Source organism: Chrysochloris asiatica, unplaced genomic scaffold (assembly GCF_000296735.1).
Source record: "Chrysochloris asiatica unplaced genomic scaffold, ChrAsi1.0 scaffold00076, whole genome shotgun sequence".
Taxonomy (NCBI): Eukaryota; Metazoa; Chordata; class Mammalia; order Afrosoricida; family Chrysochloridae; genus Chrysochloris; species Chrysochloris asiatica.
Genome location: NW_006408594.1, coordinates 12904422 through 12920595, shown reverse-complemented (window position 1 = coordinate 12920595; position 16174 = coordinate 12904422). Strand labels below are relative to the sequence as shown.

Here is a 16174-nt window from a genome sequence, read left to right as displayed (position 1 = left end):
CTCTGGGCCCAAGAGTCCCCTGGTCTTGCCACACTGCTGGCCAACCAGGTCTTCACCCGGATTCACAGGAGTCTATTGAACGTTGTAGGGCTTAGTTTACAGCTTCATTGCTGTTTTTCTCTCACTTCCCCTTATTGGTCTTCTGTCTCTCTTTAATATGATTTTTGAAATCACAGGCTCTGGTGAGCATTTAGCTCTGTGACTTTAGGCAATTTCTTTGAATTCTCTGAGCCTTCATTTCTCGATGTGTTAAGTGAAGAAAGTGGTAATAATAATAGCTTCTTTAGATTATCTATAGTGTATATTGTAAGTGGCCAATGCATGTTCATTCTGTTTGTTCATTTAGCAAATATTCAGTGAACCTCTGCTGTGGTTCCGTTCCAGCCACCCAGGTGTAGAGCAGAATGCAGACTCCCTGCAGTTTTTGTCGTTTGCATTCTAGTGGAGTGAGGCACACAGTGAGAAACCATACATGTGGCACAGGAGATGATTGTGCTAAGGAGAGAAATGCAACAGAGATGTTGGTTACAATGGTGCATGTCTTCGATGTTTGTCTCTTTCTCTAATGGGGTTTTCTTGATTTCTTTTTGTATTTTCCTATCGTCTTCTCTTTGCACTGCTCCTGTGGCCATGACCCTCCCTTGGCACTGAAGTCCTTGTTGCCCAATATTCCTAATGACTGATTTCTGAGTAATATGGATAAATTCTGCTGGTTTTTTAGTGTGACGTCAGAGACTGACCTTTATACTCCCTTTGTCCTCAGGGCACTTAGCACAATAGTAGGTAGGTAGTGGTAGTTCTTGAGCAACCTTGTTACTTAAGGGAATGATTGGAAATTCAACAGATCAGTTGCATAACTGATCACAGTCACTAATGATGAGAGCTGAAACCTCCCATCAACACTTGGAATGTACTGGCCTGCAGTCCTAGCTCTGAAGAGGTGAAGGCAAGTTTCTTCACCTCTTCTGATCCTTGTTTCCTTGTATATTTAACAAGAGGGTTGTAGAGATGGTTTCTAAACCTATATTTTTATCATGCAGGTTTTTCATTCGAATTCATTATCTCATAGTCTCTCTTTTCTCTCTATCCTTGTTGACTCAGCATGTTAGCTCAACATCCCAGCAAATATTTCATCTTGGACACTCTTTTAAGTATTTGATGCCATCTTTTGACGTCTTTAACTCTTGGACTGACAAAATGGTAAATTTCATAGGCTCTCAGAACATTAGTAGCAAAAGGGACTTTTAGAGAAAGTAACAATAGCTAACCTTTATTAAGCATCTGGTGTGTATTTTTCCTCATTATAGGAGCTCTGGTAGCGTAGCGGTTATGAGTCAGACTCAGGGTCAGCAGTTTGAAACCACCAGCTGTATCCATGGGAGAAAGATGAGGCTTTCTGCTCCTGTAAAGATGTACAACCTCGGAAACCTTATGCAGGATCGCTATGGGTCGGAACAAACTCCACAGCACCTAACCACCACCACCCTCACCATAGTACTTCTGGAGTGTAGGTTCTACTGTCCTCATGTTAGGGAGCCTGTATGATCAAGGATCAACTTAATAATCATACAGTCTTGGTCTCAGTCCTGGTTCTGTGACTTAATAACTGCATGACATTGGACAGTTACTTTACTTCTCAAGGCCTCAGTTTCTTCATCTGTTAAAACAACGGTATCATTCATGTCGTATGGCTGTGATACAGATTAAATATGATAATAACCCTGTAGTGGTTGGTTTGGTGGCTGTCACTGAGCAAGGACTCAATGTATGGTTTTGTTTGAAAGATTTACAGGATTAAGGAGGTAAAGTAACTTGTATAAGGTTCCAGTTATGTGAGCTGGGATCTCTACCTGGGTCGCCTAAGCCAGAGCCCAGCCAACTACTCACAACACTGTGCTTCCCCAGCGCTTGTCAGGGCCCCTGGGTGGGAGGTGGGTGGAAAGCTCGGAACCTGAACCTCGCTGAATTCCAAATAAGCTTGAAAGATGGAGGGAAGAGAAACATGGAGTGAAGTGAAACGATGGAAGACCTTGGCCTGGGCCCTGTACACACAGGATTTGGAGGCTGTGGCAGGCTCCATGCACAGGGGACTTGAGGGGAGATGGACATGACCTCCCGGGCATCCAGCGCCCTCAGGGAAGTGAAAGGTCTTCCTCCTTAGTCTTACTGGTGGTGATGGTGGTGTGCCGTGGAGTTGGTTCTGCCTCATAGAGACCCAGCATAGGATTTCCAAGGCTGTACATCTTTACAGGAGCAGAAAGAGAAAGCCTCATCTTTCTCCCGTGGAACAGCTGGTAGTTTCGAACTGCTGACCTTCAGATTAGCAACCTGACTCCGTAACCGCTACACTATCATTTTTCCTTCACAGCCTTCCTGTTGTTGCTATTGTTGTTAGGTGCCATAGAGTCGGTAACGACTCTACGTACAACAGAATGAAACACTGCCCAGTCCTCGGCCAACCTCACAAGTATTGCCACACTTGAGCCCATTGATGCTGCCACTTGGCCAATCCATCTCGCTGGGGGTCTTCCTCTTTTTCTCTGACCCTCCACCTTACCAAACATGATATCCTTCTCCAGCAACTGGTCCCTCCTGACAATATGTCTGAAGTATGAGAGACAAAGTTAGGCCATGTTGGCCTCCAAGGAGCACTCTGGCTGCACTTCTTACAACACAGACCTGTTGGTTCTTTTGGCAGCCCATGGCACTTTAATTATTCTTCTCTAACACCATAACTCAAAAGCATCAATTCTTCTATGATCTTCCTTATTCACTGTCCAGCTTTTGCATACATATGAGGTTATTGAAAATACCATAGCTTGGGTCAGTTGAACCTTAGTCCTCAAGCTGACATCTTTGCTCTTCAACACTTTAAAAAGGTCTTGTGCAGCAGATTTACCTAATGCAAATAGCCTTCCTAGACCATACTAATTAATCTACCTGCGATGAAGGAGGTAATGGTGTACAGAATGGTAGGCAAACTCAGAAACCAGATGCATCTCAGAAAGAGCAAATGGATAAATTCCACCAAAGAATAATCCTCTAAAAGTCCCCAACTAGCCCCTGCCATCTTATTTCTGAAACGTGGAGAGTCATAGCTTTCAATTCAAATGGCCTTTCCAGGAACCAAGTCACTCATGGCATCTGGGCCTCAGTTTCCCATATGTTATGAGAAAGTTGGATAGATGATCAGCTGGGGCATGGAAACAGTGTTTGTGACCAATCAGAGGCAAATCCCTGCTCAGTTATCCATGACGAAATTAGTTTTCTCAAATGTAAGAGCAAAGACTGCCACCTATATCCCGGTGTGGTGTGCTGTAGGATAAGCACTGAACCGCTAGGTCACTTTGAACTGCAAGGTTGGTGGTTCAAACCCACCAGCTGCTCCTCAGAAACCCTATACAGGGCCACTGTGAGTCGGAACCGACCCGACGGCACTTAAGAGCAATAACATCACAGATTGTTATAAGGGTGAGATGAGTATGTTCAGTGCTTAGAAGAGCTCTTGGTACGTAGTAAACAGGAAGGAAGTGGTTGTTGTGACAACAGTGATGATGATGGTGAGGATGTAATGGTGATGATGATGACGGAATCAAAAGAAAAATAATACCAGAGTCTCATAAGGTCATAGAAAAGCAAACTAGAGGGAAGTGAGAACGGAGGTCAGCTTGTGAGGAGGTAGGTGAGAAGTTCTGAACATTTCATGGGACAGCAGGATTATCTGCATAGAGATAGAAACATGAGATTGGGGATGCAGGATGCACCTTTCTCAGACTCTGGCACCCAAGGGACCTAGATCACAGCAGACATTAATTGAACCCTTCCTGTGGACCCATTTCACTGTCCATGGATGGCAGCATAGCCATACAAGAAAGATGGGTCACCTTGTACAAGTACCTAACCTGAGAAACAGGAATAAAATCCCCACCTGACAGGGTGGTCATGGAGATTAAATTAACTCATAAGACTTTGAGCACAAAGGCTGGCACATAGGAATAGCTCTCAAAAGTAACTGTTTACATACCCTTTTTTATGGAATAATCTAAGTTGAAAGTGAAAAGTCTCACTTGAAAAGATCAAATCCTTTCATTCTAATACCTTTTCTAAGAACCTTGTGCTAAACAAGATCTCAGAAACATTTAGAGAAATATTTCAGTTGCTGCAAATTTAAAATTTCAGTTCCACCCCTAGAATTATATCAGTGCATTGGTAGATGCCAGTGAACTAGAAAGGCAAGTCCATACCATGTCGTCATATAGTCCAGCTGTTCAGGTTATTCTCCGCATACAGATAGAATAAGTGAAAGAAAGCCTGATGTACTTTAAACCAGTCGGTCTCTCCTTGTTCTGTTCGAACGACTGCCTCATGGTCCATGTACAGGTTCCTCATGAGCACAGTGAAGTGTTCTGGAATATCATTATTCACAATGTTATCCATAGTTTATTATGATCCACACAGTTGAATGTTTTTGCATAGTCAATAAAGCACAAATAAACATCTTTCTGGTATTCTTTGCTTTCAGCCAAGAACCATCTAACACCAACAATGATATTCCTCATTCTATGTCCTTCTCTGAATCCAACTTGAATTTCTGCAGCTCCCTGCCGATATACTGCTACAATTGTTTTTGATTATCTTCAGCAAACTTTTACTTAAATGTGGTATTAATGATGTTGTTCAATGCATTCTGTTGGGTCGCCTTTCTTTGGAATGGGCACAGATATGGACCTTCCATATTTCTTGGCATAGATGAGTGAGCACCTCCAGTGTTGCATCAGTTTGTCAAGCCATTTCATTTGCATTCCATCAATTCCTGGAGCCTTGTTGTTCACCAAGGCTTTCAGTGCAGCTTGAAGTTCTTCTTTCCATACCTCTTGAAATGATAGGGCATCAACCAGTTCCTTTTGGTACAGTGACTCTGCATGTTCCTTCCATCTTCTTTTGATGTGTCCAGTGTTGTTCAATATTTTGCCTGTTGTTATTGTTAAGTGCTGTTGAGTCCATTTTGACTTTTACTGACCCTGTAGAGGGTTTCCGAGGATCAGCTGGTGAGTTTGAACTGTCGACCTTGTGGTTCAAACTGATCTTGCTCATAGAATCCTTCACTATTGCAAGCTGAGGTTTTTTCCCCCGGTTCTTTTAGCATGAGAAATGCTGAGCATGTTCTTGCCTTTTGGTTTTCTAACTCCAGATCTTTGCACATGTTATTATAATAGTTTACCTTGTCTTCTCGAGCTGCCTTTTGAACTTTTCTGTTCAGCTCTTTTACTTCATCATTTCTTCTCGTCACTTTAGCTTCTTTTTGCTCAAGAGCACATTTCATAGTCTCGTCTAATACTCACTTTGGTCTTTGCTTCCTTTTCCTGTCTTTTTAATGACCTCGTTCTTTCTTCATGTGTGATGCTCTTGATGTCATCCCACAACTCTTTTGGTGCTTGGTAATTAGTATCTAATGTATCAAATCTGTTCTTTAGATGGTCTCTAACTTCAGGTGGGATATACTTAAGGTTATAGTTTGTCTCCCATGGACTTGTTTTAATTTTCTTCAACCTCAGCTTGAACTTGCATGTGAATAATTGATGATCTGTTCCACAGTCTGCCCCTGCCTTGTTTTGGCTGATGATACTGAAGTTCTTCACTGTTTCTTCCCACAGATGTATTCAATTACATTCCTCTCCCTACCAGTTGTGGTTGTTGTTAAATATCGTCAAGTCAGTTTGGATTCACAGCGACCCTACGTACCACAGAACGAAACACTGCTCGGTCCCCATGCCATCCTCACAATTGCTGCTACACTTGAACCCATTATTGCTGCCACTAGGCCAATCCTTTTAGTTGTGGGGGGGGGGAGGTGTCTCCCTTTTGTCTGTCCCTCTACTTTACCAAGCATGATGTCCTTCTCCAAAGGCTGGTCCCTCTTGATAATATGTCCAAAGCATAAGAGATAAAGTCTGGCCATCTTGGCTTCTGAGGAGCATTCTGGTTGTACTTCTTCCAACATAGACTTTTTTCGCTCTTCTGGAAGTCCATGGTTCCTTTAAAAGTCTTCTCCAACACCATAACTCAAATACATCAATTTTTTTATGGTCTTCTTTATTCATTGCCCAACTTTCACATGCATATGAAGCTATTGAAAATACCAAGGCTTGGGTAATGCTGAGGGAAGTATTTGACTTAAATGATGAGGCCAATCCCATGTGGATATGTAAGAGCTCAAAAGCATTTGAACAGATGGCTCAGTGGGTGCCAATTTTGATGGCATGTCATTAATAACGAGCAGGAAAAAGATTTGTTGGCCACAAACTGTGAAAGCCACTTAAGTTATGCTAAGCACTAATGAGCTGGCCTGAGGATGAGGCAATGGAGAGCAGGCTTTGACCGTGAGGAGCTCATTACTGAGAGGGCAGCTCGGCCCTTGCACAGACTGTCTCTCGTGCGCAGTGTACCATGTGCTGTTGGCCAGGTGGACGGGGCCTCCATGAGATGACACAGCTTACCTTTCTGTCTGGATCCTCTTTCACAACAGGGTCTTTTCACCTGATCCATTTGATGTTTGATGACTATGTCCTCTACCTATTGGAATCCCTGCACTGTCAGGAGAGGGCCAACGAGCTCATGCGAGCCATGAAGGGAGAGGGAAGCACAGGTAAGCCAGCGTTTGCTTGGGAGTTGCAACTTGATTGTGTCATTTGTACCCTTTCTTCTGTGCTCTGTGCTTCTCTAACTCTGTATCTCCAAGAACTGACTTATGGTGAGTTGACCCAATGGTACGAAGCCAGTCATGTTGTTTCGCCTTTTGGAGTGGCCTTCTTTGTGTGTAGGAATTGCTTTTTAAGCAGGGAAGTCTCATGGCAGACATTAGCAAGAATATTGCCTTTTAAAAGTCTGCTAAAGACAATTTCGGTGGCACAGTGGATTAAGCATTAGGCTGCTAACCACAAGATTGGCAGTTCAAACCTACCAGCTACCCATGGGAGAGAGATGAGACTTTCTGCTCCAACAGTTTTATAGCCTTAGAAACCCTATGGAGCCGTTCTACCTTGTAGAGGGCCGCGTGAGTTGGAATCGATTGGAGGGCCGTGGGGTGGGTTTTAAAGACAGCTTAGGAGCCCTGGTGGGGCAGTGGATAAGGCTGATAATCAAAGGTTGGCAATTTGAGCCCACCAGCCACCCCATGGTAGGACGCAGTGGCAGTGTCCTTCCATAAAGAGTTACAGCCTTGGAACCCATAGGGGGCAGTTCTACTCTGGTCCGATGTTGTCACTGTGACTTGGACTTTCCTCAGTGACGCTGGGTGAAGACAACTGGTCTTGAAGTTTGACGGTAAGAACCCACCCTTCTGTCTCCATAGCAGAAGTTCGAGAAGAGATCGTCTTGACAGAGGCGGCCCCACCTACCCCTTCACCAGTGCCATCGTTTTCTCCAGCAAAATCAGCCACCTCTGTGGAAGTGCCAGCTCCCTCGTCCCCTGTCAGCAACCCATCCCCCGAGTACACCGGCCTCAGCACCACAGGTAACAACCCACTCCCTCAAAAGCAGGCATCCGGGTGAGTTGGTGTTTAAAACAGGCACTTTCTGAAAAAGATTTTTCCCCTCCCAAACTCCCAAAATACAATGCCAGGACCTGATCATCTTCGTAGATTTGTGGGTGACTTGCAGATATTCACGTAACGATCAGAACCTCTTTCTTGCGCTTCTGTGTTCTAGTTGGCAGGTTAAGCACATAATAAAATCTCCACCCACCCACCCCCATAACCCAACCAATGTAGTGATTAGAACAATATCAAATATAAAGTAATCCACATCCATTCTTGAAAACAAGGAAAGGGAACTCAATGAATCAGAAACGGAGAGGCATCTCTGGAAAGGGAAGGGGGTTAGACAGGAATCCCTATGCTAAGCTATGACAACCAGAAGCCAGGCAAGAACTGTAAACAGAGTTGGTTGGTCATGAACTCAGCCAGGGCTGCCCCGCACACAACCGGAAGGATGCTCTGGTGGGAGGCCCACACTGCCCAAGACGTGCACTGAATTCTCATACTCAGAGTTCACAACAAGAGTTGCCCAAGAATCTGAGGAAGACCAACCCATGAAAGACAGGACAAGCTTGAGAAAACAGAGAGCTTGTTGTTGTTAAGTACCATCGAGTCACTTCCGACTCATAGCGACCCTGTACGGGGTCTCCAAGGAACAACCAAGGGAATGAAATTAACAAGACAAGCCGAAGAGAACTATTCCGAAGAGCCAAAGAAGAAACCATACCCAAGAGAATCGAGTAAAGATCTTCAAAAAGAAATATATAATCTTTGGGAAGACTTTAATAAATGGGTTGAGTGGAAGATTAGATACAACTGAAAGAGAGTTAGTGATGGGAAAGACTGAGTGAGGAATTCTCTGATAAGATCACACACACACACACCCCAACAATAAAAAATCAAACCCACAGTGTCTAGCCTGACTCGGAGTGACCCCATAGGACAGAGCAGAGCTGCCCCACAGGGTTTCCCAGGCTATAAACCTATATGGAAGTAGATTGCTGCATCTTTCACCCACAAGGTGACTAGTAGGTTTGAACCTTTGGATGAACAGCCAAGCTCTACCATCATGGCATCACCAGGACTTTCTGTGACACAAAGAGATGAATAAATGCTGCAGGTTAATGCGCTAGACTGCAAAGGCAGTTTGAGCCGTAAGGTTGGTGGTTCAAACCCACCAGCCATTCCTCGGAAACCCTGTATAGGGTCGCTGTGAGTCAGAAACAACTCAACGGCACTTAACAACCACAACATAAAAGCAATACTAAGTGAAATGGCTGATAAATCCAGAAATTCCAATGTGTATCTAATAAGAACTCCACAAGGAAAGACTAGAACAGGGAGGCAGACTGGCTGACCATTTTACAAACAGAAAAAAGGCTTGTCAGATTCCAAAGTTGTCACTGAGTACTTCGTTGAATAAATGGAAAAAGAAAAAAGTCTACCCTGCTAGGTTCACGGAAGAAAATCAAGAATGAAAGGAAATACAGATACAGATCGCTTCCTAAAAGAAAACACAACTTCCAAAGGGAAGTGAAGCAGGCTGACACAGACATGTCATTAGCAACATTAGGTTCCACAACGATCTGGAATAGCATCTTCTACATGCAGAGAAAAACATGCTGCAAGCATCTTATATACCTCTATAGAGTTCCCATCCTCCAGCCGCCGTTACGACTTATTATGCGCCTACTCCTGGGCTACAGTCCTGCCTGTTGGGGAACTGTAGGAAAAACACTGGACTGCTAACCTCAAGGTTGGAGGTTCAAACCCACCAGCCATCACTTGGGTGATACAGGCTCGCTGTAAGTCGCAGCTGACTTGATAGGATTTCACAACAGCAGCAGTCCTGTGCTAAGTGCTAGAGAAATGTTTGTTGTTGCCGTGGAGTTGGTTCCAACCCATAGCAGCCCTGTATAAGGTTTCCGAGGAGCAGCTGGTGAGCTTGAAATATACTGGGTAACCTGTCAAGGTCCTGCCATCAAGGGATAACACGGGGTCAGAGAAATACGAAGGACGATATGTCCTCTAAGTGAGTTCCAAACGAATGCAATGGGCTTCCCAAGGAAAGAAAGACGGCGGCATTCTAGAGGTAAAACCACTAGATAAAAATAGGTAAAACCAGTAGATTAAAAACCACAAAATAAAAAATTCCTTTTATTTACTGAAAATAAAAGGAATTTTTGCATCGCTCACGGCTTTCACCTGCCTCACTCAGGAGAAGTGGCAGAAAGAGCAGTAGTCAGGTGCCATTTACCCCCAAAATCCAGTGGTGTAAAATACCACCACCACAATCTAGGAGGCACACAAGGAAGCCAATGTGTGGTAGCATCGTCGCTTCAAAAACAAACAGGGAAAGTGTAAAAATAGATGAAGTGCTGTATTAGGAAGCTGAAGCAATTTGAGTGAAACATTTCTTGCAGTGTGGCCACCTATCACGCAAGGAGACTCCAAGGGAATCAAGGGGTTGGGAGGTGTGGCAAGGACAGGTTTCTAGGATGTCTTCAGAATCCTTATCTGGCATGTGCGTCTGCCTGGCTTTCTTTGTCATAACGTGTAGGCCTTCAGGTAAGGCAGGTAAAATAATCAAGGCCACCAGGGATATCATAAATGTGTTCAGAGATTTCTGTGCAGAGGTTCAGAACTCATAAAAGTAGCTTCTTAGAAATACAAATATGAAACAGGTTCTCATCAGATGACTGTAAACTCTGAAGACTTGGCACATTCTACCTTTGTTCTCAGATATCTCCAACGAGTGTATGAAAAATGCCATCCTATATCAAAGTTTATGTAATATTTTTCTCTAGTACCACTTTTTTAATGCTTCACCACTAAATCAAACAGGGTCTTAGCATGCAAAGTAGGTCATGATCTTGGACCATACAGGTCATTAAATTATGTTTGATTTAATGACCTGTATGGTTTTAGAGGTCATATAGTATATGTCATAAAGCACACATTATTTCACTATAATATATACCTCAAAATTAAGAAATCTTTTATGATGTGTTTTTGTTGCTGTTAAGTGCTATCGAGTTAGTTCTGACTCATAACAACCCTGGATAGGGTCTCCGAGGAGTGGCTGGTGGGTTTGAACTGTCCATCTGTGGCTAGCAGTCTGGTACTTATCCTACAGTGCCACACCAGGACTCTTACCTATTATGATTTGTTGTTGTTAAGTGCCGTTTTGTCAGTTTTGACTCATAGCAACCCTATATAGTATTTCCAAGGAGCAGCTGGTGGGTTTGAACTGTCAACCGTGTGGTTAGCAGTCTGGTACTTATCCTACAGTGCCACACAAGGACTATTATTAACACTCTATTATGCTTCTTGTTGTTGTTGAGTGCCGTTGAGTTGGTTTCAACACACAGCGACCCTGTGTAGGGTTTCCGAGGCGTGGCTGGTGAGTTTGAACTGCCAACCTAGTGGTTCAAACCGACTTTGCAGCCTAGCACTTTAACCCACAGCGCCACGCTAGAACTCCACCTATTATGATAGGCTGCTTGAATTTGTAGATTTGAGTGACTTTTCATAAAACGATACTATAAAGTGGGAAACTACTATTTTGAGCCTCATTAAATTCATTTGCTATACTTCTACTTTTACAATGCTAACTCAGCATATGGTTTTCATGCCCAGCTAATTTTTTTCCACTTAAAAATTATTGCATGATTTACAGCCCACCTGTTTCCAAACAAATATCTGAGGTGATTTACAATAAAAATAGTAAAATCAAGCCTTAAAAAAAAAAAAGGCCAAAATCAGGAAATAAGAAAAAATGAAAGGGTGGAAGAAAATTCAAAACAAATAAAAAAAAAACTTGGCTAAAAAGTGAATTAAAACCTGAAATGGAATTTTATTCCATCGAGTTATTTTGTTGGATTTCTGGTATACTCTGAATACCCTGATCCAATGATGCTCGTATTATTATCAAGTTAGATGTGTTGAACGTCAGCTCTTGAACAAATCAGTGTCTCGTGAATGGTCCACTTTCAAACTATGAAAAAGATAGCAGCGTTATGTCTGCTTAGTGACCGTATTCATTCAGAGCAAAGATTAATTCACTGTACAGAACTTTTTGGCATCCTTTGATACAAAGTGGAATAGATGAGTTGTAGCTCACTAGGAAAACAGCCACAGTTTATCCATGTCTAGATCCAATTCTGGGAGCCTGGTGTGATGATGTGGGTTAATGCACCTGACTGCAAAGCTGTTTGAACTGCAAAGTCGGTGGTTCAAGCTCACCAGCTACTCCTCAGAAACCCTATACAGGGTCGGTATGGGTCGGAATCAACTTGACATCACTTAACAACAATGTGGCGCTGTGGATTAATGTGCCAGATTGCAAACCCATTTGAACTACAAGGTTGGTGGTTCAAGCTCACCAGTAGCTCCTTGGAAACCCTATATAGCATTGCTATGGGTCAGAATTGACTCGACGGCACTTAACAACAGGCAAAAACTTATCCAATTCTAGGTTCATACCTGTTGTTGTTAAATTCTGTTGAGTCAGTTCTGACGCACAGCGACCCTGTATAGGGTTTCCAAGGAGCAACTGGTGAGTTTGAACCACCAACCTTGAAGTTCAAATTGACTTTGCAGTCCAGTGCTTTAACTCACAGCGCCACACTAGGACTCCAGTTCTAGATGTGTTTTCTTAAGATTGTTAATTGGTTTTTTAAAAGGAAAGGAATGTTGTGTACCTAAAAGTGAACCTGCTATGTGGCCAGTTTTGACTGGTTTAATTGCCTTCTAGTTCTGGTGTGGCGCTGTGGGTTAATGCGTCAGACTGCAAAGCCATTTGAACTGCAAGGTCGGTGGTTCAAGCTCACCAGCTGCTCCTCGGAAACCCTATACAGGGTTGCTATGGGTTGAAACTGACTTGATGGCACTTAACAACAAGAACAACATGATATTGACTGGTTAGAGGATTCCATTTCAGTAGATTTCTACAGGGTAAAATTCTAGCCCATTTTATCTATCCCCTCCCACCCCCCCATCCCCTGAAAATCTGAAGCTTGTCATCTTCTTCATGGCCCAGCAGAGTTCAGAAACATTTAACTTTCTTTAAGGAAAACTGGGTCCCCTCCTCATGGGAAAGCCTGAAAGGGTAGAGCCAAACTGGCCAGCCCCATTTAACATGACATTAGGCTGCAATTCTTTAATGTCATTTAAGGTGACATGTGTAGCTCCCACTTTGTCTTGTGGTTGGGCCACCGAAGGGCTCCAAGACCTCATTTATGATGCCATTTTAAGTATTCTCTCCTTCAGCAATGACAATAAAAGTTAACCATTAAGCTCATGTGTTCAACTTCCCACCATGGGTTCCTTGCAACACAAAACCCAGCAAATTAAATCATTGAGAGGCGAGAATGCCTAAAGAAATAAAGGCAAATTCCTCATAAATGACCCTAACTGTAGAACATCTGGCCTGCCCAGCTGTGGTTTTCTCTAAGTTACTGGGGGATGTAACAAAAATCATAGGCCCCTGGTCTTTTCAAATAACAAAAGCACAGTTATTCCCAGGGCAACTGAGCCATGTGGGATAGGTGACCACTGCGGCCTGGCCACAGAGCCCGTGAAGGTGACTCGGTCACAGGGCCTCGGAGCTCCCCACCAACCAATCGTCCCGCCTTCTTTTCTTCCTGCTGTCTCCTTTCCTCTGCAGAAACCAAACTAGGAAATGTAAGATGGGAATGAAAATAGATTGCTTAACTCTCTCTTTGAATTCACCCCATCAAGGTCTTGGCTTGGTGTTGGGACCTTGGATTTGCCTCATTTTTTCATTCATTCAACAAATACGTATTTCCGGTTGAATCTGTGCTGTGTCCTTGGTAGACAAAAGTGAAAATACGTACCCACAGCCGGTCACTGGCCCCATGGTCCTTACATTCTAGAGGGTAAGAAAGGCAGTATAGAGGTAAGCCGCCAGGTCAATAGATGATTTCAAATGATCCTAATTAAGGCCTATGAATGAACCTAACAATGTGTTGGTGAAAAAGTATAAAATGAGGACCCACCATAGACGGTGGTCAGAGAAAGCCTCACTGAGGAGGTGACAGTTGGCTGAGACTTGAAGTATCCCAAGGAGCCAGCTACCTAAAGGTTGGGGGCTGGGGAGAGGGTGGGAGGGGAGAGGGGGTAGTAGGAAAGAGCATCCAAATCAGTGGAGAAGAGGCACGTGCACAGGCCCTGAGGCAGAAAAGAGCATGGCATAGTCAGCACTGACTCAGGCCCAGGAAACAGGGGCTGGTATGAGAGGAAGTTGTGGAGGTAGGCAGGGGCTCGATCAAGAATCGGCATCTCTCTCTGGAAAACAGATTCATTTGCTGACCTTGGTCGGTTGTCTCAGTCAGATCTGGGTCACAGAACTACTGATAAAGTGTAGCTCCAACAGATAAGGTTTCCAACTTCAGGAGACAGTCTTAAGGATAGATGATAATCACCATGGAGAATGAAAAAAAAATGTTTGTTGTGTATCAGATACTCTCAAGCAACACTGTCCAAATAGAATGTACTGTGATGATGGAGACATTCTTTATCTGAGCTGTCCAAAATGGTAGCCGCTCACTGCACATGGCTACTGACACGTAGCTTTGTTAAGCGCCGTTGAGTCGGTTCTGACTCAGTGACCCTGTATAGTAGGGTTTTTGAGGAGAGGCTGGTGAATTTGAACCACCAACCTTGCAGTTCAAACAGACTTTGTGGTCCAGTGCATTATCCCACAGCACCACACCAGGACTCCCGACACATGGCTGGTGCAACTGAAAAACTGAATTTTTAATTGTATTTCATTTCATCTTAAATTGAAGTAGCCATATGTGCCAATCCAACAAGTGTTTTTGTTGTGTTGTGTACTGGATCGCTATGAGTTGGAAGTGACTCCACGGCACCTAACAACAATAACAACATGTGACTGTTGAGTAATGTATAGAGCAGAGGGCTCTACAATCTAGACACATTGACAGGAGCTCATTTTTCAGGAAGATACTGACGAGAGGTTTCGATTGGCCCCAACGCTTGGGCAACATCTGTGACATACAGCTCATGGAATCCTAGTGGGAAAAGGTTCAAATGATTGAGTCCAAGATCTGAAGGAAGGGTCCGGCCAGGTTGCTTTGGAAGTGGTCTGAATGTTCCGTACCAGAATCTCACAGCGTCTTATTTTTTTAATGTCCCTCAGCATGGAGGGTGGGCATGTAGGTGACAGGAGCTAGTGTGTCATACAGTCTGGTAACCCAGAGTGTGCTCCAGGAATCAGCAGCAAAGTCATCATTTAGTAATCCATTACCAGTGCAGAATCTCAGGGTTTCCTCCCAACCTTCTGAATCAAAACCTGCATTTTAACAAGAGATCCACCATTATGCAAAGCACTGTTGTGGAAAGGTTCTTGAGCTCGGCAGATATGGGTTCAAATCCCAACTCTGCCACTTACCTGACCGAGCAAGTCATTTTAACCTCTTGGGCCGCAAACTTCTCACCAGAAAGGGATTGTTGTGAAGACTGAGTAAGTCAAAATGCATAAAAAGAAGTGAGCCTGGGGTCTGGAAATGATTCATCCTTCTATCATTCATTCAAGAAATCATTGCAGATTGCCTATGAGGACCCCAAAGGAAGACAGGCAAGTTTCCAGGCACCCTTTCTGTCCTGTGCTTAAAACCCCTTCCAGTAAAAATGTGGAGGAAGAACAACGTATTGTATTGCTAGAATGTTCCACTCTAGCAATTTAAATCTTGTTGTGTGCCATGGAGTCACTTCCGACTGATAGCAACCCTGCACAGGGTTTCCGAGAGCGGCTGGTGGGTTTGAACTGCCAACCTTGCGGTTGCCAATTCACTGTACTTTATCCTACAGTGCCAAGCAACTGCCCCCTTGGGATCTTCACAGGTGTGGGGACCACCCTGGGGAGGAGGAGAATAAAAGAAAGCTATGAAAATTAGACAACTAGGGAAGCTTCATCATTGTTATTGTTTAAGGAGCCTTGGTGTGCAGTTAAACACTCAGTTGGTCATGGAAAGGTTGGAGCCCAGGAGTCACTCTCCACAAGTGACAATATGTGTCAGCCTGCTTGCATAGAGAGTAAAGCCTTGGAAACCCTCGGGGGCAGCTCCACTCTATCCCAGACATAGGGTTGTCTTGAGTAGGACTCTGAAAGCAATGCGTTTGTTCTTTTTGTTGTTGTTTCACCAACAAATAAAAAACATCAGAGCAGTCTTATAAATTAAGCATCAACTGTTAACTGGGCAGACATTCTTTTATTAGCTTTCTTTCAAAGAAAAAAAAAAAAAAAGAAAGAAAGAAAGGTGATTCTTCCCGGAGGTCCCACTGGTAGGAAAGGGAATGCAATGGATCTTCTTTCCACAACTCCTCCGCAGGCCGCAGGCCGGGAGAGTTTCTCACCCAAGCCGGTAGGTGCTAATCTGCTTAAGCCTGCCTGACTGAAGCATTTAGACTGCTGGCACAAGGCCATTTAAGGTTTTTTGTTTCCCAGACCACAGGAGCCCCTTTTTCCAAGAGTTCCACTAGCTTTTTGTTTGATAACGTCTATTTCTAACAGCATTTACTCCTTTGACAACAAATTCAATGGAACAAAAATTTATTGCACACCTACTATTTGGCAGACCCTTGGTTGGGGACAC

General features: G+C 43.7%; 1 protein-coding gene across 2 annotated transcripts in view; it reads left to right on the top strand.

The window, feature by feature from the left end:
* RFX4 (regulatory factor X, 4 (influences HLA class II expression)) overlaps window positions 1–16174 on the top strand; it is a 222706-nt gene that overhangs the window by 186200 nt on the left and 20332 nt on the right. For both annotated transcript variants that reach the window (XM_006865252.1, XM_006865253.1), the window contains 2 exons: window positions 6527–6646; window positions 7352–7513. In XM_006865252.1, coding sequence (XP_006865314.1) covers window positions 6527–6646; window positions 7352–7513 — 282 coding nt within the window. The remainder of the gene's footprint in view (window positions 1–6526; window positions 6647–7351; window positions 7514–16174) is intronic.